The 25,156-nt window shown below is 39.4% G+C and overlaps 1 protein-coding gene across 1 annotated transcript in view; it reads left to right on the forward strand.

Moving 5' to 3' along the window:
* Nucleotides 1-7,707: 7,707 nt before the first annotated feature.
* Nucleotides 7,708-25,156, forward strand: part of LOC138000669 (IQ motif and ubiquitin-like domain-containing protein) — a 23,047-nt gene continuing 5,598 nt past the window's right edge. The window contains exons 1-10 of the mRNA XM_068847233.1: nucleotides 7,708-8,410; nucleotides 13,354-13,488; nucleotides 14,163-14,330; nucleotides 15,355-15,584; nucleotides 16,589-16,687; nucleotides 17,624-17,834; nucleotides 18,572-18,747; nucleotides 19,866-20,130; nucleotides 21,226-21,308; nucleotides 22,830-22,930. Coding sequence (XP_068703334.1) covers nucleotides 7,801-8,410; nucleotides 13,354-13,488; nucleotides 14,163-14,330; nucleotides 15,355-15,584; nucleotides 16,589-16,687; nucleotides 17,624-17,834; nucleotides 18,572-18,747; nucleotides 19,866-20,130; nucleotides 21,226-21,308; nucleotides 22,830-22,930 — 2,078 coding nt within the window. The 5' untranslated portion in view covers nucleotides 7,708-7,800. The remainder of the gene's footprint in view (nucleotides 8,411-13,353; nucleotides 13,489-14,162; nucleotides 14,331-15,354; nucleotides 15,585-16,588; nucleotides 16,688-17,623; nucleotides 17,835-18,571; nucleotides 18,748-19,865; nucleotides 20,131-21,225; nucleotides 21,309-22,829; nucleotides 22,931-25,156) is intronic.

Consider the following 25,156-nt stretch of genomic DNA (forward strand, 5'->3'; position numbering starts at 1 on the left):
CATAACAATTTCAGGTTTTTTCTGGTCAGTAAGACAGACTTCAATTGCATGACCCAAATCCTGTTCCAGGAAATGAAATGAAATGAAATTAAAATATATCTATTTAAAATGTACAACATAACCATAATAAAACAATACTGTTTGTTGCAACTATAGTGGCAATGGTTACCATGTCATAGAAGAACAAGAAAACCTGACTTGGTCACTCTCTCTCTCTCAGCTTCAACCTGCAAAGGCTTACTTACCTAAAAATATCCCGAACATACGATTTAGCCTCCACTGACAATCAAAGCAAGGACACAGACAGCCTCATCCTCCACGCCTTGACACAATAACTGGAGTGGCACAGACGTGGAAAATATAAATACGAGCAAATGTATACTGTAGCTGTGTGAGGCATCAAGTGTTAAAAGCATATTGTCAAGAAGAGGATTATCTAGAATTTTGCTTTTACCTCATCCAATGAGTGCGTTAAACATGGAGGCAAATCTGTCCTTCCCCGCACATAACTTTTCAACTTCTTAGTACCTAAGAAACATTATTTATGATTTTAAAATATCTACAAGTACTGCAAGTTTTACAGACTGATCAGTATTATCAAATACACAAGTGTTTTTTCCCAACTTGATTAATCAAAAATGATTAAGAGGAAGCCCTTTCTCTTTTTGCTTTCACCAAAAAAAAACAATAAGTGAATAAATAATTAAATGATTTATTACAATCTTTTAAGTTGAAATTACTCTTTCAACTTGTGTAGTCTTTTTTTTCATAATGACAACCTCACAAATTTTATCTCTGCTTCATTTTATGGGTTAGGGTAACTGCACTAATTCACTGACGCATTGACTCATGACTCATTGACTAAAATTCATCCCGGTAAACCTGTCTGAAATCGTCCATATAAACACTTCATCCCTTTTACCGGGCCAGCCCGTCTAACAGGCGACAACAAACAGTGAATCTTTTGTTCTTTCTCTTTTTTTCAAATCCGTTCGTACGATTTTGGTTATCGAATACTTCGCCTATCTTATACAACATAAACAAGATGGAAACGCCTTGAAACACTTAGCACTTAGGATAGCTCAAGCTAATAGGTTGAAGTAACGTTTTCGTCGCCGTAGCCTTCTTGGTTTCTTGATATTTTGTCACATTCGGCGTAGCATAATGGAAATAATCACTTTGAAAACAACAGTGAATTAAATGAATAAAGTCCCACTGAGTATATAAATAGCATTTCTTCAGTACTCGGATGAGTGGCCTAGCGCCATTTGCAACAGACTGGTCACATGACTGATAGTTGGTGAGCTTGAAGCTTTATAAATTCCAGAAATGTAGAGGTCATGTTTGACCTACTCAGAATACAAATTTTGCGAGAGAAACCACCTTTAAGGTAAAGATTTCATGATCAGTAAAATACTTGAAAATTCCATACTATCGTTTATGAACGAAAAGCTTTTGTTCTCCAGTTTAATTTTCCATAATTAAGCGTCAAAAACGGAGCTCAGATCTAGATTCCTAATGTTACCAAGAGTGAAATAAGTGAGAGTAAATGTGGAAATTTTCAGACTTTAAATCTCGATTCAAAGCTTTAAAAGTAGTTTGAAAGGTTAAAAAAAAAAAAACAGGATTGGCATGAGATCAGCAGACTCCTGTAAGACTATGTAAAGGAGGTCATGTGACAAACTGTTCCAAAAGGCGCATTCTATACTTCGTTGTCTGTCAGTCGTAAATGTGACGAGAGAAAAAATAAACAATATAGGAGAAGACTAAGAGAGATTAAGCAAGACGTTTAAGCTTCTTTAGTCTGTTAACTAGATATATTAGGGCCATTTATACGGGAGAAAATAAGACGCGTCTTAGCTAAGACTCGTCTTAGAGAGAGAGAAAGAGACAGAGAAACTCGTGGACTTTGGTGGAGGAGAAAGAGCACGGTCTTCACGAGAAAAGAGGACTTCTCAAAAGAGAAAAAACATCTCTTAAGAATTCTCTTCCTTCTTAAAATGACGGCACGCTTTTGTTTCTTGCTACAGCGCGCCATCTTGGATCTTTACCAAAGTTATTGCTTTTAACGGCGTTGCTAATGGCAACTTCGCATGTAAATGAGGCTGTATCAAAAATAAGACGCGAACCTCACGCGAACCATTTATACGAGATTTGTTACAGTTCGCGTCCTATTTAAGACGCGTCTTAGCTAAGACGCGTCTTATTTTCTCCCGTATAAATGGCCCTATTGAGTGAGACAAGTCGAAGAGTGACTTTGCATGCTTTTGTGACACACAACTGTCTACTGTTTGCCGAAATGTCCTGCTAAAACTCTCTATAGATGCGAATTTGTTTTTTTTTAAAAGCTGTTTATGATGGGAAGCAAGAAAGTTCCTTACTGTGTACTTCCCGCAATGACGCGGTTTTACAACAGATGGAACTTAGAAAACAAAACAGTTAATAGACCATTTTACAGTGGTATAATCGGTAACCTGGCTATTACATGGCAGTGAAGTTGGAGTGAGGCTTGCTATGATACAGACCTCACTTTTATACGCACGATTACAAGGCTTAGGGGAATCAATGCATGGATTTGTATGAGTTAATTTATTCCCTGGAGCCTCACAGTGATGCCTTTTGTTTCAATGAGACTGAATTTTCATATATCGAAAGTGGGTTACTGCGTTGCCGCAATGCTAACTAATCTGAGATTTACATAAGAAATGCAGAAACTCCAGCCTCACTTTCATATGGTGGCCAGGATCTGAAGCGCATAACTTTTCTTAAATGAGTCAAAAAATCAAAAGAGGAATTATTGAACAACTGAGTGTGAGCAATAAAATTGTATTAAAGGTAATGATGACAGCAGTGGTACTTTTTCATACTTTTTATAGTTCAACAATAATTTTAACAAAAGATGTTTGTTGGTACACTTTTTGTACACTTTCAGTTTGCTAGATTTGTTTGTTTGTTAATGAATCGTGAAGGAACACTAAATATAGGCTGCCCTGGCGTGCAAGTAGTTTCTTAGGCGTCATAGCAAGCATTTATAAAAGCGCATAAAGAGAGGGGAAATGTGACCCTGCAAGTGATAAAGGCCAATGCAAATCGGGAGAAATTCTTTTTTCAGTCTTTCCGACGCGAAAAATTGGATCAGTTAAGTTTCACGAGTAATTTAAGAAATTATTCGAGAAGATATGAATACCAAAAAAGCATTAAGTAATATCAAAACGAGGATTGTAATTCTTGAAGATATGACTACCAAAAAAGCATTAATATCGAAACGAGGAAAGTAAAGGCGCAATATATTACTACATCCCTTAAGACCCCTTACCTTATTAGTTTTAGAGGAAAACAAAGGTGTGAGGTACTGACCAGATTAAAAATAATTTTGAAGGGGGTAGTTTCCAAAGAAAATGTGGTTGCAGCGTCGGTGGGGAAGTACTATACAAAAATTTGGTATTATCAACGGAGTTGGTAATATAAATTGGCCACCGAACGCTCGAAACTTCAGCTTTTAGAATCTCTGTACGGTGGCCAATTTTCATTATCAACTCCGTTGATAAAACTAAATTTTAGAAATAATTTTGTCTCACATTTCACCCTCCTTTGTTGCATATCTTTTAAAAAACAAAAAGACAAAAGACTAACGATAAAACGGAGAAAAACAGAGATAGTGAAAACGTTTAAACGCAGCCGATTTCGGGCCCGATCTTTCATCCGCTGTGATGTTTGGTTTCGGAGTCCGTTTGTTTACAAGGGAAGGGGGAGGGGGGAAGCCTTCGTCCAATAAGGGGCTCGAGTGAGAATATCGGGCGCCGAGTGTTTCTCCTTTTACCTTCGGGGTACTACTTGAAACGGGGTCCACTTAACCCTTGCTAATATTACGGAGTCCGTTAGTTATTGTAGGATCCGGGTTCTGTATTCGGACTCTGTTTGTTTTGATCGGCCTCGGGTACTCAGGAACCCAATATGATCCCGGGGGGGTCCTACTTGAAACGGGGTCCACTTAACCCTTGCTAATATTACGGAGTCCGTTATTTATTGTAGGATCCGGGTTCTGTATTCGGACTCTGTTTGTTTTGATCGGCCTCGGGTGCTCAGGAACCCAATATGATCCTGTCTTTCCGTGCCAATGATCAAGAACTCAGTTTTGTCGTCATTTAGCATCAACTTATCATCTCTCATCCATGTGCGGACATCTCGAATACAGTTTTCAATCGCAATCACAGCATCAGCCTCACTAGTGTTATCAACGGGATTAAACGATATTTATAGCTGTGTATCGTTCGCATAGGTGTGAACGGGTGGCAGATGAGATTTCATGTCAAACAGCGAACTCGCGTAGATGGTAAACAAGAGGGGGCCCAAGCAAGAGCCTTGTGGGACCCCGCAAGTCAGGTTAAATTTATCAGAGAGCGTTCCGTTGACAGAGACCTGCTGCGTTCTTCCCGCCAAATAAGATTTAAACCATAATAAAGCCTTATCGATCCCGAAGGCCAAGCTTGGACTGCAGCCTGTGCAGAAGAATACCGTGGTCTAAGGTATCAAACGCAGCACTGAGATCTAACATGACAAGCAATGTGACGTGACCTTTGCCGGTCCATATTTAGCAAAAGATCGTTTTTAACTTTTAATAACGCCGTCTCAGTGCTGTGATTCTGTCGATATGCGCCTTGGAGAACAGGAAATAAGTTGTTGACTGTCATATATGATCTTGTAATTGGATAGCCACGGACTTTTCCGTAATCTTTGATGTAACCTGCAAGTTGCTCACCGGTCGAAAATTTTTGTTAATAGGTTTGAGTCCTGCTTTCTTAAGCAAAGGGTGAACTAAAGCATTCTTTCAGTCCTCCGCAAAGACGCCAGACTCAAGAGACAAGTTGACAATTTTCCTAATAATAGGGAGCAGTTCATCCAAATAGAAGGTCAGAATAGACGATAGTAGAGGATCAAGGGCGCACGACTTTGCACACGAGGCAGCAATTCTCCGTACACTCTCCTCAGACAATGGAGAAAATTCAGAAAACTCACTACACGTTGAAGCTGATGTGGCAAGCGAAGTTGCGCCACTGGCATCCGCATCCAGCTCAGACATAATAGCCGTGATTTTGTGAACAAAATACTCACCAATCTCATTTGCCAGCATACGAGCATCCGTATGAGGCGGATGAGAATCTGATGAGAATCTGTTGAACTTCATTTTCACAGAGAAACTAGTATTTGAATGCTCCCTTGTGGTTTTATCCCTCATCTCATCGATTGACTTCACACATTGTCATGTCAGTGGACCACAGCATGTTTTGTGCCCACATTCTTACAACTTGTTCTTGTAAATATATTTTGTGGTAAAGTTCATATAATCAAGCCAAAGTACATTGTTGAGCATGCCGCTTCCGTAGCAATCTGCTAATATTCTTGTGCTTTTCAAGCCATGAAAAGAACTTTTCCATGTCTTATCCTATTATTGGAGACAATGTGATGTCTTTGGAATGCTGCTCATGAAATCGGTTGGGCTGAAAAGGGTGCAATTTGTGCAAGTCCTAAACACGAGCATCTCATCATCTTTAGCAGTTCTTGTAGAATGAGCCCAGGGTAAGGGGTGAATCTTTGTTGTTTTATCAAACTGAGTATCTGTTCTTCTCTTTCTCACCGTTTAGAGAGTTTGCATCCACATTTCTGTCTTTATTTCTCAAGAGTTTCAACAGATGAACCGAAATAAATATAACAGACCGGTGACCCATACGACAGTGTTTTATCTTTTCTCCTGCCCTTACCATACAGGAAACAAAACAATATTTCTTTTTTTGAAGGCCGTTGGAAAAAATCTGGATCTGACCGGATCGGATCGGATCGGATGGCTTCGGAACGTACCGCATCGGATCAGATCTACAAATTTCAATAACAAAATTCCCGCGCAAAGTAGACACATGAAACGCCCCATTAATTTAAGCCAACATAGCTTTACGTGGAATCGAAGCCTGATATAGACCACCGTGCAAAGTGAAAAATCGGCAAATTATTTTTGACTGTTATGAAGATGTTATGCTTGTTAATTTGCAGCTGCTTCTTACGGGACAGCCACAGTTTTGCAAATAATTAAAACAAATTCTGTTCTTCTTCTTTCCTCATGCACAAACCGCCATGTTTCTAATCAGAGCTCATGTGAGAAAATTACCAATCAGCGGTCTTTTTAGTTCACTGAATTGAAAGCCGATAAGACCCTCGGAACGAGGTTGCGCGGAAGGGATGAGGAGTCTGAGAAGAGCCTGGTATCTCTTTTGACAACACGATCTCTTCCTCAAATGAAGGATTATCCTTCATTGTCAGTTTGCTCCAAATGAAGTATAATCCTCCATTTAGATTACTCTGTCCCAGGACTTGTGGTCGCAAATAAAAAGAAAAAAAGTAAAAGCAGCACCTGGACAGGTGGCATCACAGTGGTAGTCTAGTGGTTAAGTGAAGGGGTTATTAATTACACGTTCCCAGGTTCAAGTCCTGCAAGTCCAGGCATTGTGGTTTTGCTTTTAAAAGAAATATGTTCATTTCCCATGATCCCCATCAACTGTCTGTAAGCACAGTATGAGAATCCCGATAAAAAGCTTAAGAAGATAATTATATGAAAAAATCAGCCAAAGCTTATTGCCATCATGGATAGCTTCCTTCCCGGTGTGTGGTTATTTTCCAGATCCGACGCGATTTGAGCCATTTCTCAATTTCGTGGTTGTCAAAGGTTATAATAGACTTCTGATAAAATAAGGTTAGGCTTTTTAGTTGAAATTTTTTTCATATAATTATCTTCTTAAGCTTTTTATCAGGATTCTCATACAGAGCCTTATATTTTTGTCGGGCATGCTCACACTGAGCTTGGGGCACCTGTGCTCCAGGACGTACAACATCGGGACTGGCCTCAGCTGTCCGTCTTAGAGAGGTGTCCGGCTTATAGAGCATGATCGACGTAACATGACCCCAGGAATTTTGAGATAATAATGCTGAACCTGTGCACAGTGAATATACGTCTGTTTAAAGTTTTTTTTTTAAAGTTATTTACTTGAACGAAACCTACCTGTTTTAGATTACCATACAATTCGGTTGTCACCTCCACGATTTTTTTTGAATGGAACAAAGACTGATTTAAACTTGTACTGTATGTATTCCGGCGACAAGATAAGAGCTGTCAATTAAACGTCTGGTGTTAAAAATAGTTTCGTAAAATAATTTTTCTTCCCTAAATCGTAATTTGCGGTCACATTCAGCACCTCACAAGTGTCCGTTGACAATTTCAAAGTGTCCGTTGTCCGTCTTAGTGGAGGTGTCCGTAACCCATAATTCCTCGATTCGCTCTGACGAAGGGCTAACGCTCGAAACGTCAGCTTTTAGAATCTCTGTACGGTGGCCAATTTACATTATCAACTCCGTTGATAAAACCAAATTTTTGTATACTACTTCCCCACCGACGCAGCACCACGGTTTATTTAGAAACTACCCCCTTCATTCGTCTTATAGAGAGTTTGGTTATGGTAAAATGACTAAGAAACGGACGGGAACAGCACCAGGTGTCCTTCTTATAGAGGTGTCCGTCTTACAGAGGCGTTAAGAGAGGAGTGACTGTGCTTCACTCGGAAGAAATTGGTTGCTTTTGAAGAATTACTGTGAGTCCTCTATTTTTAAGGTCAGCTGTAGTTACCCTGAGCCCGTGATGGTCTTGATTGTTTCCATGGAAACAACACAGAATCAAAAGAGATTTAGCTTCGAGCAGTATCAGGTTTGTGCGGAAAACGTTTTTTCCCTCCACTATTTGCCAATTTGTACTCAGGGATGTCTGATTTGCAAGAAAATACAGATAATCAAGATATAAACGAGGATAAAGACGAGGACCAAAAAGCTCAGGAACCTGTGAGCAAAGAGGGAAGATCAGGGGAATCCCACAACCCTGCCGATCAAGATGGCGGCGATCCAGGTAAAGGAGGTGAGGGAGATGAAGTCGAAAATAATGATCGAGAGCAAACGAAAAATGCTGAATACGAAATTGTAGAGAGGGAGCAAAACACGGGACCGACAGCAGATGAGCAAAATAACGAAAATGTTTCCAAAGAACAAGATACCGAGCAAATCGCACAGACTAGAGGAGAAGAAACAACTATGTCTGTCGTGATTTCAGAGCCTGATAGAGACGTTAAAACAGAAGAAACAACCGTCCAAACTGTGGGTAGAGAATCACCAGTTGGAAAAAATGAGGAAGAGCTTGTGGGTAGCCCAGTTAAACAATATACGAGCTTAAACCAAGTAATCGAATCCCAGTCAGAGAGTGATTCCCCTTTGGTTGCTCCTCCTACATCTCAAGCTGAAAAGTCTATTGACAGCATAACACCCGCAGGAAGTCGCATAGAATTTCCAAGAAACGCAAAAGATGGCTTCTCGGCAAATGGTAGGTTTCTTAGTGAAACTTTATAATCTCGGCATAATTTTTTGATCTTTTAGCAAACGTTTTTGTACTTTGCCCATTAAGTACAATATCTGTTGTACTTGTTTTGATCGTATACAGCAAGACAAGGACAGCACTGACTAACAAGTTGATAAACAAAGGCCTGAAATCCTCTCACCTTGCTTTTGTCTCATGAAGCATTATCTTGTGTCTGGGTTTCTGTATTTTACCGCCAATTCATTACAATCTTTTTTCACAACAGTCCTTGTCTTTTTGTTGCTAAATATACTTGCACACTTGCGCAACTAAAGAAAGATAGCAAGCACTTTGTTCTTTGCTATTTTTGTTTTCTTGAAGTTGTGACCAAGATCTTTGAAATCTATATTCTGTGGCTTAATTCAGACCTTAAATGCCGCCGCACACTAGGCAATTTTTTGTTGTGCAATGGAAAATCTTGACTTCTTGGCTAGTGTGTGGTGAATTCAGCCTGTGTCAAGAGCGGGGCCTGTCGTGCAATATCTGACAGTGCTAGGTTTCAGAAAATTTCATAAATTATCTTGTCAGGCCTTGCCGGCTTTAAGTAGTGTGTGGTGGACCAAGACAATTTGCCGGGGCTGGGCACTGGCGCTGCAAGTCGAATCGTGTGCGGTGGCCTTAAAACTTGATCTTGATATATATAAGATCGGGGCCTGTCGGGCATTAAACAGGTAAAGCGGTACATTGCAGTTCAATAAAATAATTAGAAGTTGGCAGCTGGTTTGAGCAACAGACTGTTGTCTCTGTCAAAATGAATTTTATCTTAGGTTTGAAAGAATCTTCTTTAATTACTACAATTTAGGGAAAAGTGGAGCCCATGTTTATGGTTGGGCCAGTCAGTGCTTTCATTTGTTATGTGTGACCCTCTATGTGACTTACATGCTAAAGTGATAGCACGCTCATAACACGCTAACACAACACTCTAAGGGTGTTCTTAGTATTACAGATGTAGAGGATGTTACATGGCTGCGCGGGGATACCAATTTTATCTTCGAGCTTTCAGCACGAGAAGACAAAATTTGTATTGTATTGATGAAATGTCTAGATTTAAAACAACTTGTTTTACTCATTTTCGAAACGAAAAAGTGGTCACCAACCACTTAAACATGCTTGTTGTGTAACATGAAACAAGATATGAAAGTTGTGACAAAACAAATCATGATAATGTAAAATTTTGCAATAAAAATGTTAATGCAGTAGAGAAGAATTATATTAAAGCACAAAAGTATCAATTACCATAAAGAGGAAGCTCGTGTTTTCTTGGCTTATGGTGTTTGTTACCATGACGACACCTATATTCTCACATGTGAAAGATAAAAATGATATGTTCACTGCATGCGGTGAAGATATGATTTTTTAGCAAAAGGAGAAATCCTGGTATTTCATCAGTATCTATATAATAAATGCACAGATTTAATTTGGAAGACAACAGAGAACACACTTGGCTTTGTTATAAAAACTTACACTGTAGCATGGCAAATTCTTTGCTTCATCATCGTGTCCACTGTGTCACACTTAGTGTGCATAATTAAGCACACTTGCAGTGTAGTGTGCTAAATCTTGCATGCTATAAAGCCTATTATCATACCTCTTTATTAGTATGCTTGAACTGGCAGTATGCAACCAAAGTGCACTAGACCAAAACAATTCGAGCAAAAACATGTTCAATATAAACACAGTTTTGCAAAGGTACAAACCACCCTTTCTTTCCTTTTGGTTGCTGTTTTGATGTGTGAGAAAAGATAATGGGTCAATGCAATGGCCCGCATTGATGTGTATTTTTTGCCCGCCAATCTTGAACTTCTCAGTTGCCACATTTGCTTACACTGCGAGATATAGTGGCCGATCAAAAGAGAGTTTGTAATCAAGTTTAAAAAATCTAATCATCAAAGCATGTTTCTTTGAATGTTATCTATATATATTATGAGTTTTATAATGTGGTAGTGCACTTTACATGTATACATGTAAGTGCACTACACACTGTGTCACCAGGTTTGGAAGAGTGAGTGATTGAGCGAGTGATTGTAAGACTGTGGTTGCAAATAGGCCCGTAGCGCATGATGACTCACGAACATAAAACAGGTCTGCTGGAAGGGAACTGAAGTTTCAACAAATTGAGCTCCAGAATCGGCATGAATTCGTGACGCTGATGAGTAATAAAGTAGGTGCTATTTCCAAAACGATGGAATTACTTGGTGATAAATAACATCGACTAAGTCTAGGATGGTGAATTTTTGACTTTGCAGAAACAATGGTCAAGAACCTCAAGATTTGGGCAATTGTGATCTTTGTGTCGAATTCCTATTTCTTGTCAATCTTTAAAACACTTGAAAGAAAAAAAAAACCCACAAAAACAAAAACCCAGTGTCTTGCCATCATTTTGACACAGGTTTATCCTTTGTTTTGCGAGTAAACATGCAAGGTAACTTGATCATGGCACCTGCTGAATTCGATGTCACTTTCAATTTTGCGATTTATGTGTGCAGCCAGAAGTACAATAGAAAAATTGAACGTAGCAAATATCTCCCAAAATGTTTTTCACTGATGGTAACTTTTTATATTCTCAACTCAGTTGTTTTGACATGTCGCAAATTTTGTTGCTGATGGCAAAATATTTTATTCTCAATTGACACTTCCTGGAAACTTCTTATTCTCTTCCTAAAAACTGTGTATCAAATTATTTATTTACTTTTGCATCAATATTTGTTTTGCATAAAGCAGGCTAACAAAATCTGTACCTTGCTTAGTTCACATTTTTGAGTGGTCCTTTGTTTCTGACGGCAAGTCCCTTATTTTGAGCTCACCCATCCAAATACTATCCCCACCTCACATGGATTAACTTCACTGAACGTTTGTCTTACAAAGCTACAGGTGCTCAGAGTGCATGCCCAAAGTTGTGGTCAAAAAGAAGTTGTAAGGGAACTTGATCGACTTGTCAGCCTCGAAGCCAATGTTTCTCGATTCTTTTATTTCCTTCAATCTTTCTTTGATTTTAGTATTTTAGTAGTAACCACCTGTCTTCTCAGGGGGCTAGCGCTATTTACCTTAATTAAAGACATTCTACCATGGCACTATATATGATCATTTATGATATACGGTACCAAAACAATATCGTGCTATATAACAACATGTACTATTACCGGTACAGCTACATATTACGCAAATGTACTAAAGACAAAACGCAGCTCAGTTGACACGATACAGTGCTGTGTTACTGCACTACCACACGTACGCATTGCGTACCTCTTTTTTTAAGTGCTTGGTTGTCTTGTCTGGCGTCACAGCAATTGCAGTAATATTGAAAAAATATACATCTTCAGTTCTGCTGGGTATGATTTTCTGATTTTAAATGGGTAAAATGCTTTCCCTTCAGAAACAATATTTTTCTTCAAAGGCTCTATGATGCACTGATCACATTTACAGTGTATTTGATTTTTCTGCAAGGAAAAGTATTGGGTTTTTGTTGCATGTGTCGGCAAGAGGCCATCGTGAAATGATTGTAAATATCACGTCACGGCAAACATTGAAAAGATCATAATTTATCTTCGGTTTTTCAGGACATAATTCGCTGATTCAAATGGTCAAGTCAAGTCAAGTTTTATTGTGATATATTACGCTTAGCTTTTGTGAAAAAAGATCACCAGCTAGTTTACAGGTATATATAACACAAGAAAAAAAGTTTAGCAAAACCCAGAACGAAGTAACACGCTCCTTAACTGGGTAAAATGGAAAAAAATAACTACAGATTTTCAATATTCTGTGAAAATAATAAATAATCCCCCGAACCACTGAAAACCATGGTGGCTACCCTGTTCAAAGTAAAGATTTTTTACAAACTTGCCGGTCGCATTTGTTTGTTTGTTTCTGCAAGGAAACGTTTGGGGGGCTTTTTTACATGTGCCAGCGAGAGGCCATTGTCAAAATTAATGATTGAGTATCATTATCTTGAGCGTTTTATGATGTGCTGATCACATTTATCTGATTTTGCTGCAAGGAAAAGTTTTGTTTAGCACGTGACAGGGAAGGGCCACTGTGAAATTATCTTGAAACTGGTGTCACAACAAGCAAATGTTTATTTTTGCTGGCAAACGAAAACTGCGAAAAGTTTACTAGACCAGAGCAGCTAGAAATAACAAAACTATGAAGCTGTTGCTGCTGGCGAGTTGTAAAACATGTTAACATTCATTATACCCTGCTTTGATTGTCTTAAAGACACAGTCGTACAATTAGCGAGTCATGTCGGACTGTAAGGTATTGGTAAGATTTTCGAATCTGCCGTCTGCCTTTACACACTTCTTGTGTGTTTCTTGCACACTTAGTTTGCCATGCTATTTCACACGTGGTTTTTGTTCAAGAATGTAAACACGCTTTAACAAAAGAAATTTGAAATTTGGACGGATTCTTTGCATGTTAAAGAATACTTAAATTAAGTTAAATTCATTTGTTTTCAAGTGGAAGTCTAGCATCAAAATCACATGGAGGGTCACGTGTGACTAGCTCCATGAGCAAGCAATATAAACCAAATCCTGCACTGTGATTGGCTACCCGAGCAGGCAAGATGCAAGACTTAGTTATCTTGGCCGCTCGGGATTTTTTGCTAATGGCCCGGCAAGATTGAAGATAATTTTGTTGTGTTTTATCCATAATAATTCCTTTATTGACCAAGCTTGTTCTGTCAAGACGGCTGGATATTGGCCTCATTCATTTAAGCGTGTTTATGGACCGAGGTCATGCGTATGTACAAAAAACCACTGATTGAAGGTCGAATAAAACTGTCATTAGTTACGTTTGACAAGTATGGTTTGAGCGGCAGAGTTATCACATTCAATTTGATTTTACTATAAAGTCTTGGCTTAATTACTTTGTCATAAGAATGATGTTTATGGTAAACAATGTTGTCATTTTTTTAGTTGAATTCATCCTCAAGCCTTATGGTCCTGTACAGCAGATGACATGCTCATTAAAGCAGTCTTTCCTAGAGCTTAGAAATCATTTTGCATCAGAGTTTAATCATCCTGGCCAAGAAATACTGTTACTTTTTGGTGGTAAGCAGTAATAATTATTATTGTTAATTAGTGGAGGTGGCTAGTTGTTTTAGTATATATACTGAGATAATATAGTCACAAAAAGATGATTTTAAATCATTTATTCCTGCAAAGATTGCAACATTACCGAGCGCAAATTTTGTGCGAATTGCTCGGAGTTGAATAGCAAAGGATATCCGGAGTTTGAGTAGCCAATCAGCATGCAAGTTCAACGCTATCCACTGTTTGTAAATTAGTATATACTAATAAAGGTTATTCATTTACAGTAAAGTAATTGGAAGATTGATTAGACACGTTTGCAGTCAATGTCAAGAGATAATAAACCATTTTACAGTTGTGTGCTTAGTTTCCTGCCCTTTGAATGAAAGTGAGGCTGGAGTTGACTTTGCTTAATTGATAGAAACCTCACCACTTTTCTTATGTAAATTCCCACTAATTAGCATGAGAACAACATCATTAACATAAGAAAAGCAGTGAGGTTTCTATCGAAGCAAGGTCAACTCCAGACTCACTTTCATTCAAAGGCCAGGTAACTGAGCACACAACTGTAAAATGGTCTGTTATTACAAACTTTGGATTATTGCTTGTTTAATAATTTGTTTGTAACCATAACAATAATGATACATGTACATGTACATGTATTTATAGAAAATAAAAACAATTGTTGTGACTAGGAAATCCAATAGAAGACCATACAGTATTATCAGATCTGGGTATCATGGCTGGGCAGACAGTTCAAGTGGAAATTCAGTCATCAGATCCTGTCAACAAGCCTCTTCATTTGAAGCAGCCATCTCAAACCTACAAACTACCTGACAAGATTAAAGTCAAAGTAGAACTTGGTAAAATTGATTCATGTTTTTGCAGTTTACCAACCATGAAAATGAATTTCCAATACTATTAATAGTAGTGAGGGGAATCATGACAGCATGTTTAACACTTTGACTCCCAAGCCAGCCTGAACTGGACTTAATATTTTACTCTGGGGAACCTCTGGGAGTCAATGCCTGGGAGTCAATGCCTGGGAGTCAATGGGGAACATGTAACTGGAATAATGGCCCATTTACAGTGTAGTTAGTGTTCACAGCTTAATTTTTTAAACTGGTCAGGCAATTCAGGCTTTATCTGCTACAGTAAGGCTAATCCTAATTAAGAGCAGACTCATTTGTTTTGGGTTTTGGGTGGCAATTTCTCCAGTGGGAAAGTTTTTCACATCCCATTCCTCTTGCGTGCTGGCCATACTCACTCAATACCCAAAACAAGTGAGCAGCTTGCAGGCTAGAGTACTGTAGTTTTGTAATACAGAGCTAATAAGCACAAGATGTTTTGAAGCCCCTGACAAAAATCAGAAGTGATTTAATATTTCTCATCAGGACTTACACTGTACAGTGGTCTCTCTCAGATTTTAAAACTACCGGTAATCATCTCTTAATTAACCCTTTCCCTCCTAAGAGTGACACTTATAGATTTTACTCTGTCTAACGCCAGACGAGTTTACTCGTCAATGGGAAGCCCCTCAGGGGTGAAAGGGTTAAATGTTGAAAAGATACCAAAAAATATATAATTTGAATATGGTGGTGTCAAGGAAATTAGCTGCTCATGCACTTCCGGCTGCCAACAATGGCTCCAAAATTTTGTGTGCTTAAAAGCTCCCAAATGACTATTCTCAAGTCAAGATACTGCATTTCCAATAAAAAACAGTTTTAATTGGTTCTTTTGGAAAAGTATAACAGTACTACAGTTACTTCTTCAACCTTAACCCATTTTCACTTTTAATGAAAGGGTTGATCTCATTTGGCTGATATTGTTTGACTAATTAACTGATTAGTTATCATTATGATAATCGTTTTGAATGTGTCATTCCAGAGGGCAAAGAGGTTGAGGTTGCTGTTTGCATTGTGCAAGAGAATCAAAAGAAGCCGTTCTTAGGAGGCTACAGACACCGACTAACAGGGGCTGAATTTCACAATGCTTCTGCTCAAACAATACCCAAGATTCGTGTACCATCACCTGTGGAAAAGTTCCACCGAGATACACAGACATACAAACTTAGAAACAGATTGCAACAAACAACAAATACCACCTCGACACAAATGGTATAGTGTTTATTTTTTGTATGTTGTGTTTCCTTTTTCTGCTATTTGGTTTTTGCTCTTTGTTTTTGTTCTTAATTACCGGTTAATGGCTCTTGGTTTTGAAAAAATCTTAGCACAATCCTTTTTGCCATGCAATGCAAAGGAAATTTCATAACTTTGCACCATCAAGTACATGTAATCAAGCCTGGCTTGACTGTTAAGTCTTCCAAGTGGTACTGTGCACCGAGAAAATACACAATATACAGTGTCACATATAATTATTTAAACTTGAGATACAGTACATACATTGCTTTTGTCGTCTGTGTCTACAGTATGGAAGGAATGTAAGTACTATAAGTATTGAGATCTGCCGTCATTGTTGATTAAATTTATATACATGTATCACAAAGTGTCCTGTCTGTTGATTCTAAGTGCCTTTACTACCAAGTTTTAACAATAGAGCTAATTACCATACATGTTGTTTTTATGTTAGCATGTTTTTTGACTGTTTATGTTTACTTAGGATGTAGATTTAGGGAGACAAAATTGCAACATTTTGAATCACCACCTTATTTTATAACAGTCTAGTGATGTTGAGTTGAGGAGAACAGAAAAAGATTTTAACACTTCACGATGCTAATGAAAATTGCATGCATGCATGCAGGTACATTCATTTGTACCATTTTCTGCAATTCTGGAGTGCCAGTCACAATTATTTTTGACTTTAATAACACCTTTATTCATTTATTTCAAGGATAGGGAAGGATACCAGAGGTTATCCCTATCGAGGGTATCCGCCCGCAGTCGGATGTAATTGACTGAGAGTCGATTTTGATGAGGACTTTGCACATAATATTATTATAATTACAGAATGCAACTACATGTATTAAGCCACAATGTACATGTACAGCACATGTACAATAATGTCATACACTTGACATGTCATTTTACTTTCTAAAGTAAGTTTATAACAGAGATCAGTGCATCATTTAGTAATTTGCAATTTTGATTTTGATTTAACTCAGACCAAAGATGGCTGCTATGTGTCAAATGTTACTGACAAAATACTGATTCCTGGGAAATATGTCACTGCTGAACAGCATCACCGAAGGATATTGAAGAAAGTAAGGCTCTAAGTGTTCTTCCCTTCCCCACTTGAGAGTAAAACTTACAATGTTTACTCTAGCTAATGCCAGATGATTTTACCCGCCGATTGGGGTTGCTTAGGTGTAAATGGGTTTACAACATCCAGGTCCACTTAAAAATCACATTATGTCACCTTAAATAATTAACGTCTGGGTCCAGTCATTCAAACCATATCTTGACTTTAACAACATCTGAGTCTAGTCAAAAACTTTGGCCCAGTTTAATAGTCCAATAATTTACATGCATTTTCACTGGGCTTGGGTTATTGAGATATGACCATTGATGAACTAAGTTGTCATTAAAATAATGGTTTAAAGGACGTACACATAGACCGTATTCACAAATGGCAGCCAATAAATATTCTTAAATGTTTTGACTAGAGCAATATTTCTTTTATATTTTGTCCCTGCAAACTAGGCTAGTTGGTCTTTTTTAATTTGCACAAGGGCAAAGGAATAATTTATTGGCCACCATTTATGAATAAGGTCTAAATTTATTTAACAATTAGACTCGTACACGGGTCAATAGCCCATGAGGCGAAGTTAAATGGGCTATTGACCCATAGCCCTTGAGGGCGAAGGGTCTAATTATTGTTTTAGTATCACCCAACTAGTCGGACAGAAAAGGTAATAATAAATTTAGCAAATGCAAGTGGAAGACTTAATATTTATTTGGGAATAAAACAAAAGAAAGCGTCACGCTTTTCACTACTCTAGGACTATTACTAATAGTCCTCTAGTAGCGTAGCCAATCAAAATGCAGGATTTGCATTAGTCCACTAGTTGAGTGATACTACCGGTAATCCAAGTTACTTAACATAGTCTACAAATCAAATAATAATTGTTTTATAGGATGTCATTGACCTTCCGGTGTTGTGTGAAAAAAAGACCTGATGGTGTTTTTCCCCTTTCCAGGTCATAATCCTTCAAACCTATTGGAGAAGGTGGCTTGCAAAGAACTATGTCCAAAAGCTCCGAGAAGACCACAAGAAACGTCTAGAATGGGAGAGACAGGAAGAATTAAGGAAGCAGCGAGAAAGAGCTGAAAGAATAAAAAGAGAATGGGAGAGGAGATTGAACCCAAAAACCAAGGGAGACTTTGATCTTCTGTATGCACATTTAGAGAGTAAGCTGATTGCAGTGTTGATTCCACATTTCAGTTTTGTTATTGTGAAATTAATACAAAAAGATGTAAAATAATGTGAATAATTATAGTGGTATGGCATAAATGAGCCTTGAGAAAGTAAAGGTAACTTAGGTTTTGCATTTACTTTTTTTTTTTGACCCCTGAAAGAGAACATATTAAACAAAGAGAAATTTAAAATACAGGGACTTTTAATGATGGCAAAGACATCATCATCTAATACTTTCACCTACATGAAGAAATATAAAAGTGTAAAATAATATACACTTTTATATCTCTTCGAGTGCAACCCTGAAGGAGACCTTCAGGGCCATATATGAATGTGTTTTCCCCAAAACACCTTTAGTGAGACCAAATTCCCCCCCCCCCCAGTCTCGTGCTTCATTAACTTTTCACTTACTGGATGTCACTTGATCGATCTGCGATCTCTCAGGCTGACCTAGTAGTCTATTATGTAGCCTGCATAGCTGGGGGGGGGGGGGGGGTATTCAAACACTCGCTAGCAGATTGATGGTTGTTCCATTTTGCCTTGTGGCCACGAGAGCGAGCGAGTGCATGGCGAAGCCAATTCACCAATTCACCAATTCCAACTTGTGGCCCCAAAAAACAGAACAACCATAGATTCACTTGTGCTTGTTTGAATTATCCCGCCAGCTACGCATGGAAGGTTTACTATAAACCCATTCATTCATTCATTCATTCCTTATCCGTCTGATCAGAGTGGCGCAAGGAAGAGATGGCTCGCATAGATGAATTACACTCTGGACCTGAAAGAAAAGCTGCACTTGTAGGACTACTGGAGCAAGAAGCCTATCTGATAGCCTCTATTGATAGACACAAGCTAGCTGCTGATGATGAAAACAAAGACAAAAGAATAAAGGGTTTCTTGAACAAGGTTTGTTAACAATCCTGTTTACATGATTCCGTTTCTTAGCGTGTCAAGTTGTTGGAAAAGACATGATGGCTGCAGGAGGACCCACGCAAGACAGAGAAAAACTCTGACCAGAGTGGAAATCGAACTAATGTCCCTAACGATCAAATGCACAAATGGTTCAATGGGGTTAAGTAAGCACTAGTCAACTTGCACTCTATTTGTTAATTATGTCTATGCAGGCAGCCAATTATATATCTTAATTGTTCCATTTGTCCCTTACCATTGAAATTGTTAATTAACCTCCTCATCTCAGTTGGTATGAACTTTAAATTTTGCGCTATTACATTATAGCATTTTATAAGTACACAATATAACAACAGTACACTGCTTTGTGCTGATTTTCTGGTTCACAACGAAGGGAATATAATCAAGACAGTTTGCTCTTTTTTGTTTTCCTTAGTGGACCAACAAATTGTACGCAACTCGCAAAATATCTGTAGGACGCGTATTTGGCAAAATAATCGTATAAGATGCGTCCAAAAGGGGTTATGTCAGGCAAAATGATGTCATGACTCCTAAAATGCCCAAAAAGTAGAAGAGTGAACAACTGCAATAGAGCGGTTTTTAAACGAGTGTCGTATAACCAAAACCAAAGTAATTACTTTGGCCAATCAAAAAGGACGGAGACAATCCAGTAAACCAATCAAAACTCGAAGTAATTACACGTACCTGACACAAAGCGCGGGAAAATGTGCACGCGCGAGCCACGATTGGTTTTGGTTTCACTTTTGATTGGTTGAAAAAGTGGTGCGATAACTTTGAACCAATCACTGAGAGAAGTAATGCAAAACCATAGTAATTATCTAATTACTTTCGACACTCAATTGAAAACCACTCTAACCACTTGAATTTATTGAACAACATTAAAAAAAAACATACATTTAGCAAAAGGAAAGGGGGGACAAGATTGAAACTGATTGCATTTGGGTAATCTTAAAAAAAATAGGCGTCGGCCCGACGTTTTTGCTCAGCATCTCCTTGTTTGCGATGTAAGGGTAACTTTTATCAGTAAAGGAATTGCACGTTACCATTTTCGAGAAGTCATGTGACTTCTTCTTTTGTTATCTTTTGCACAAAAGGCTGCTGCACCAAAGCAGTGGAAAGCTTACGATGGAAAGATAACAGAAATGGATACGCCTTATACGATACGCGCTCAAGAGTTAAGGGACATCTACAGTACACTCAGCATGAAGTACTTAACGCAGGATGAACGATTGGATGTACTGCTGACCTTAAAGCACACTGTTAAAGAACACGACTGTAAACTAACGCAAGAGATCATTGAACTGATTGATAGAGAAGCTGATTTGCTAATGAGAGGGGTCAAGGAAACCAATTTGGAAGGTAAGCAAATAAGTGCGCGAGATACGTGGTGATTTCAAAGGCACCACGTGATTGCTGTCAAACATTTCCCAATACCTTGCATGATGGTCACCCCTTTTGCAAGACTGTTAGTTTTTTTTTTTTTTAATGAAGCCGAAGTTGAATATAATCCAACATCGTCGGCTTTTGACCGCACCTTTGATGGGTGCGGTGCTTCTTCTTATAGTGTGTTTTCACGTATCATCACGGCGGCAGAGCTCTCAAGTCTCACGCACTGAGCGTGAGTCACGCTCATTTCGATGCAATCTCACGCCGACACAAGCATTTCTCACGCATTGGCACTTTTCTCGAAGGTAACTCAACCTTTTAAGCTTTCAGAAGTGCTCATGAATTCCGAATTCTCTCCTTCACTGACACTGAAGTTCGGCCAATGTTCAATCTGTTCGTGTGCGACCACTTTTCTTGTTTCTTCAGGACTTTCGCCCGTTAATATATAAATTATAGGCCGATATGTTAGCTCAGGCTGACCATAATAACATGGGCTCTCTTAGCAAGCAGCATGAAAGAAACAAAATGGCGGACTCCACGGTGCATTTCCAGCGATCTGAGAAGTGCAAATTTCAAAACATTTCCGGGGGAGCATGCCCCCAGACCCCCTAGAATTGTTTGGCGCCTCCGGCACAAGAAACACAGGACACTTCCGCCTTTGGCGCACTCTGCAGCAAGCATCTCACGCTTTGGAAACTTTAAGACTTGAGAGCTCTGCGCGGCCCTGTAGGTGTACGTAAACAATAGAACGGTGGCCATATTGGTGAACCCAACTAAACCTCTGGGAATTGGGCTCACATGAGTGAAAACACTCTATTGAGTCTTCTTAGTTCTATGAACATTGTTAAAAGTTTTGTTACACACAAACTTTATGCCTTATTGTCCTTGTTTGAGAGGACAAAAATGTCCAGCGATTTTGCGGGAAGCATATTCCTCAGTTCGCTAACGACTCCAGAGTTTGGCCCAACTGGGCGTGTTGAATCAACCGGCGACTTCCTTCACCCTTTAAAACTGTACTGTGGCAGTAACAGTTCTAATGTAGCTTTTGAATTTATTCCTTTTTTTAAGGTTTGCGCAAGAGAATTCTAACCCTCTTTCTTCAGTACTGTAAAACTCCTCTGTTCAACCCGCAAGCGGCTCATCTCATAAAGGTATCACTCGCCTTTGTTAAATTAGTTAATTTTGTATTCTGTACAGTTAAATATATTGATGAACGCAAAAGCTCTGTTTTACCGCAGGTGTGTACCGGCGAAAGGAACGGAGAGGAAAATGCAAGTTTCTTCTAAGGCCCGTTTTAAACGTCGCATTTCACATGTGCCGAATTTAATGCAAATGAGAAAAATCTATTGTTTTCTCTCGTGTACATTAGATTCAGCACATGTGAAATGCGACGTTTAAAACGGGCCTTAGTGAAGGAAAATGACAACCACATTTTGCTTGAGGGTTCGTTAGGAAACGGTGTTCTTAAATTGACGTGTGATGTTGTTTTGAAGTAATTCTTCCGTACTGTTGTGTTTTGATCACACGTTTGATTGCCAAAAAGCAGGAATGTGATACCCTTGTATACTGGAATTGTTTCAATAAATTACTAGCCCGTTCCTAAACACACAAGCAGCGCCATTAAATATTAGTGACCTACGGTGGTTATCACGTGATCAACCGTTAATGCCTCAAGTCTGAGGTTGAGGTTTTCAACGGCAAAAAATAGCTTTGGAATCAGTAACCTAGTTCATGATCCGGGTTTCGTTTTTGTTTGTTTGGTTAATATTTATTTTTTACGTATAATCGGTGCTGATTTATGTGATCAATGATGTTGCAAGGTAGAGCAATTTGTCCGCACCCGGCAGTGCGTGTTTTTTGTTGAAATAAATCTAAACGCTTAAACTGGCTGAACCTGTAGCACTTAAAACCCAAACCTGAAACTGTAGTTGGAGGTTCACGTTCAACCTACAGCCCAAGGTCTCCGCAATTTTTGCAAAAACCTTTTTCATTTTTAAACTTTGATAACCCAGTGGCGATGAGCCCACTTATGGAGGGCTACCGTTTGAGCTGCGTAAATGTTAAGGCTTTTTGTATACACTTGTGCTCGAACTTTTTACACCGCGCACCGGTGGCTCAGTTGGTTGAGCACGGGCTGTCACGCGGGAGGTCGTGAGTTCAATTCCGGCCGGACCAACACTCAGGGTCTTTAAATAACTGAGGAGAAAGTGCTGCCTTTGTAACTACATCTGCAAATGGTTAGACTTTCAAGTCTTCTCGGATAAGGACGATAAGCCGGAGGTCCCGTCTCACAACCCCTCAATGTTCATAATCCTGTGGGACGTGAAAGAACCCGCACACTTGTCGTAAAGAGTAGGGCATGTAGTTCCCGGTGTTGTGGTCTGTCTTCTGTGATATATCGTGCTTGGGAGGGTAAATGCTCGGAGATATTAGCTACACCAAGCTACTCTAAAAAATCCGAGGGTAAATAAAGATATATGATATGATGATATTTCACGCCGGTTCCTGCTTCTCAATTTACCGTTCATAAGCGCATGCGCAAGCACGAAAAAGAGGGTGGCAGGGCATATCTGACGTACATGTTCTTGTCTGGAAGTTGTTTCCGTGCGATCAGAAATGTATTTACTCTTGTTCAGTGCTACAGTTCTTACCATGACTTGTATTTCTGGCAGGTTCCCCAGGACCCGACGGTTTTACGTAAGAACATTTATTTCTGTCCAAGCTGTAACGCTTACTTGCCGTCGACGGAGTTCCAGCTTTCGTCAAATTCGAGGTGAGACAATAGGGAGCTTATGAGCAAGGACGACGACGGCTACGAGAACGCCGCACAACAGGGGACAGCTATTCTTAGAGTTATTTTCATATAGTTATGTCGTAGAGTTAGAGTTGGAAACTTAACTCTAACTCTACGACATAAATCTATAAAAATAACTCTACTGCTAGTCAACCTCCACATAACAATAGTTTTAATTAGAAAAAACAATAGCTCTGCACGCCCTGCACGTGCGTTTGACATTTTGATACATTTCTTTGCCGTTGTCATCTTGACAACAGGGAGTTTAAGCAAAGACGACGGCTACAGCAACGAAAACGTTAGTCCAAAATATAACTTAACGCTATCGCAAGTATTTCGCGATTAATCCGTCTTGTTCACATGGTACAATACAGGCGAACTATCCTGTAAATGGATGGGTACGAACGGTTTTAAAGTCAAAACTGAAAATGACTTTTTCATTGTTATATGCTCATGCACGTTGTCGTCAAAACTTAAAATTTGGTGATTTCTCGTTGTTGTTTTGTGGAGTACGGCAAAGAAGTGCACGGAAATTCGTGTTGCACGTGCAGCACGAGCATTTTACCTTTTTCAACCAATAATATTCTTGCTTTGTGGCGTTGCCGTAGCCGTAGCCGTAGCAGTCGTCTTTGCTAAAACTCCTTAACGTGAAATGATCACATTTTAGGTTATTTGAAGGACGCGAGCATCTGACGATAAGTTTTCAACTTTCTCTCCAAACATCCACCACACCGTTCATACCATTGTTGTTTCTGGAATATTGATACACACTTTCCATGTAGAACGACTTGGAATAATCGCGAAATTATTATAATAACGGGAAGTAATATTTTTAGATAACGTTCTCGTGGCCGTGGACGTCGTTCTTGGTTAAGGTCCCTAATAACTGTACGGTTAACCCACAAACTTTGTAGTTTGCCAACCTTCTCTTATGCGTCCCATCATGACGTGGATCTATCGTCAGTTAGTGACAATATTTACTGTTCCACTATTATGACATTTCACCGTACGAGGGCAAGAGAACGCGCAAAATATGGTTGCGTGATAGACACCACGGTATACACTGAGGTTCCTTGGTTGGACCGGTTTGATTACAGAGCGAACACGGGCCGCATATTCAAGGAATAAAAGTAATTTCTTGTACTCAGAGCGCAGTATAAGAATGACCACACTATTTCGTTCAGCTCGACCGAACTTTCTCGGTGCCTTAAACTTTAAATAACATAATTGCCTTTCAATAAATTTAATTTGGCAATGGGTGGCAGCAATCAAATTGCAAAACCTGCATTAAAGGCCGCCAGGTCGTTGGCCGTGACTACAGAGTTTGAAAAGCTATTCCATGATGGAATTGTGCGCGGAAAGAAGGAGAACTTAAATAGGATCACTGCGCACGCTAGCTGCCTGTATCTCAAATCGTGACCCGTGGTTCGCAAGGAGCCAGGGACGATTTCAGAGGGAAAGACGATGTCCACCAAATTGTAATGGATCTTATAGAACAGCTCTAAGTCCTTCCGGTCCCTACGGACTTTTAAGGATTCCTATCCGAGTTTGTCGATCATTTCGCTGACACTGCTGGTTTGACGGTGGTCTTGTTGGACAAACCGGGCCGCACGTCGCTGTATCGATTCGACGATGGTGATCCCTTTTGATGTATAAGGGGACCATGCTGGGGTGGCATATTCCACAAGTGGTCTCACAAGGGTAAGGTAGGCGCGCTCCTTGATGGTGATACTGCATGATGATAAATTGCGCTGGAGCACGTTAGCCTTTTTCTTTACCTCTTCGCACTGGGTGTTCCAGTTCAGTGTGCTAGTGATGACCACCCCAAGATATTTCTGGTAAGAGACCCCCTCAAGCGGGACGTTGCACAGGCTATACTGGAACACTGAAGGGGACTTCTTGAGTGTTATCGTCATTTTCATGCTCGTTTTGGGGGAGAAAGACATCTGCCAGGTTTCAGCCCATCTTGCCAAACACAAAAGGTCATTTTGAAGATCGTGGTGGTCTCTGACTGAGTTGACACTTCGACACACAGTCATCCGCAAATAACTTAGTGTTAGAGGAAATAGTGCCAGGCAGGTCGTTAATAAATAACAAGAAGAGTGTAGCAGGGCTCGAAATAACGGCCGGTCAACGGACAATGTCCGAACTGATTTTGGAGTTGACCGGTCAACCTTTCGTCTTGCCGGTCAAGTTCACCGGTCA

The sequence above is a fragment of the Montipora foliosa genome, chromosome 4, assembly GCF_036669935.1.
Source record: "Montipora foliosa isolate CH-2021 chromosome 4, ASM3666993v2, whole genome shotgun sequence".
Taxonomy (NCBI): Eukaryota; Metazoa; Cnidaria; class Anthozoa; order Scleractinia; family Acroporidae; genus Montipora; species Montipora foliosa.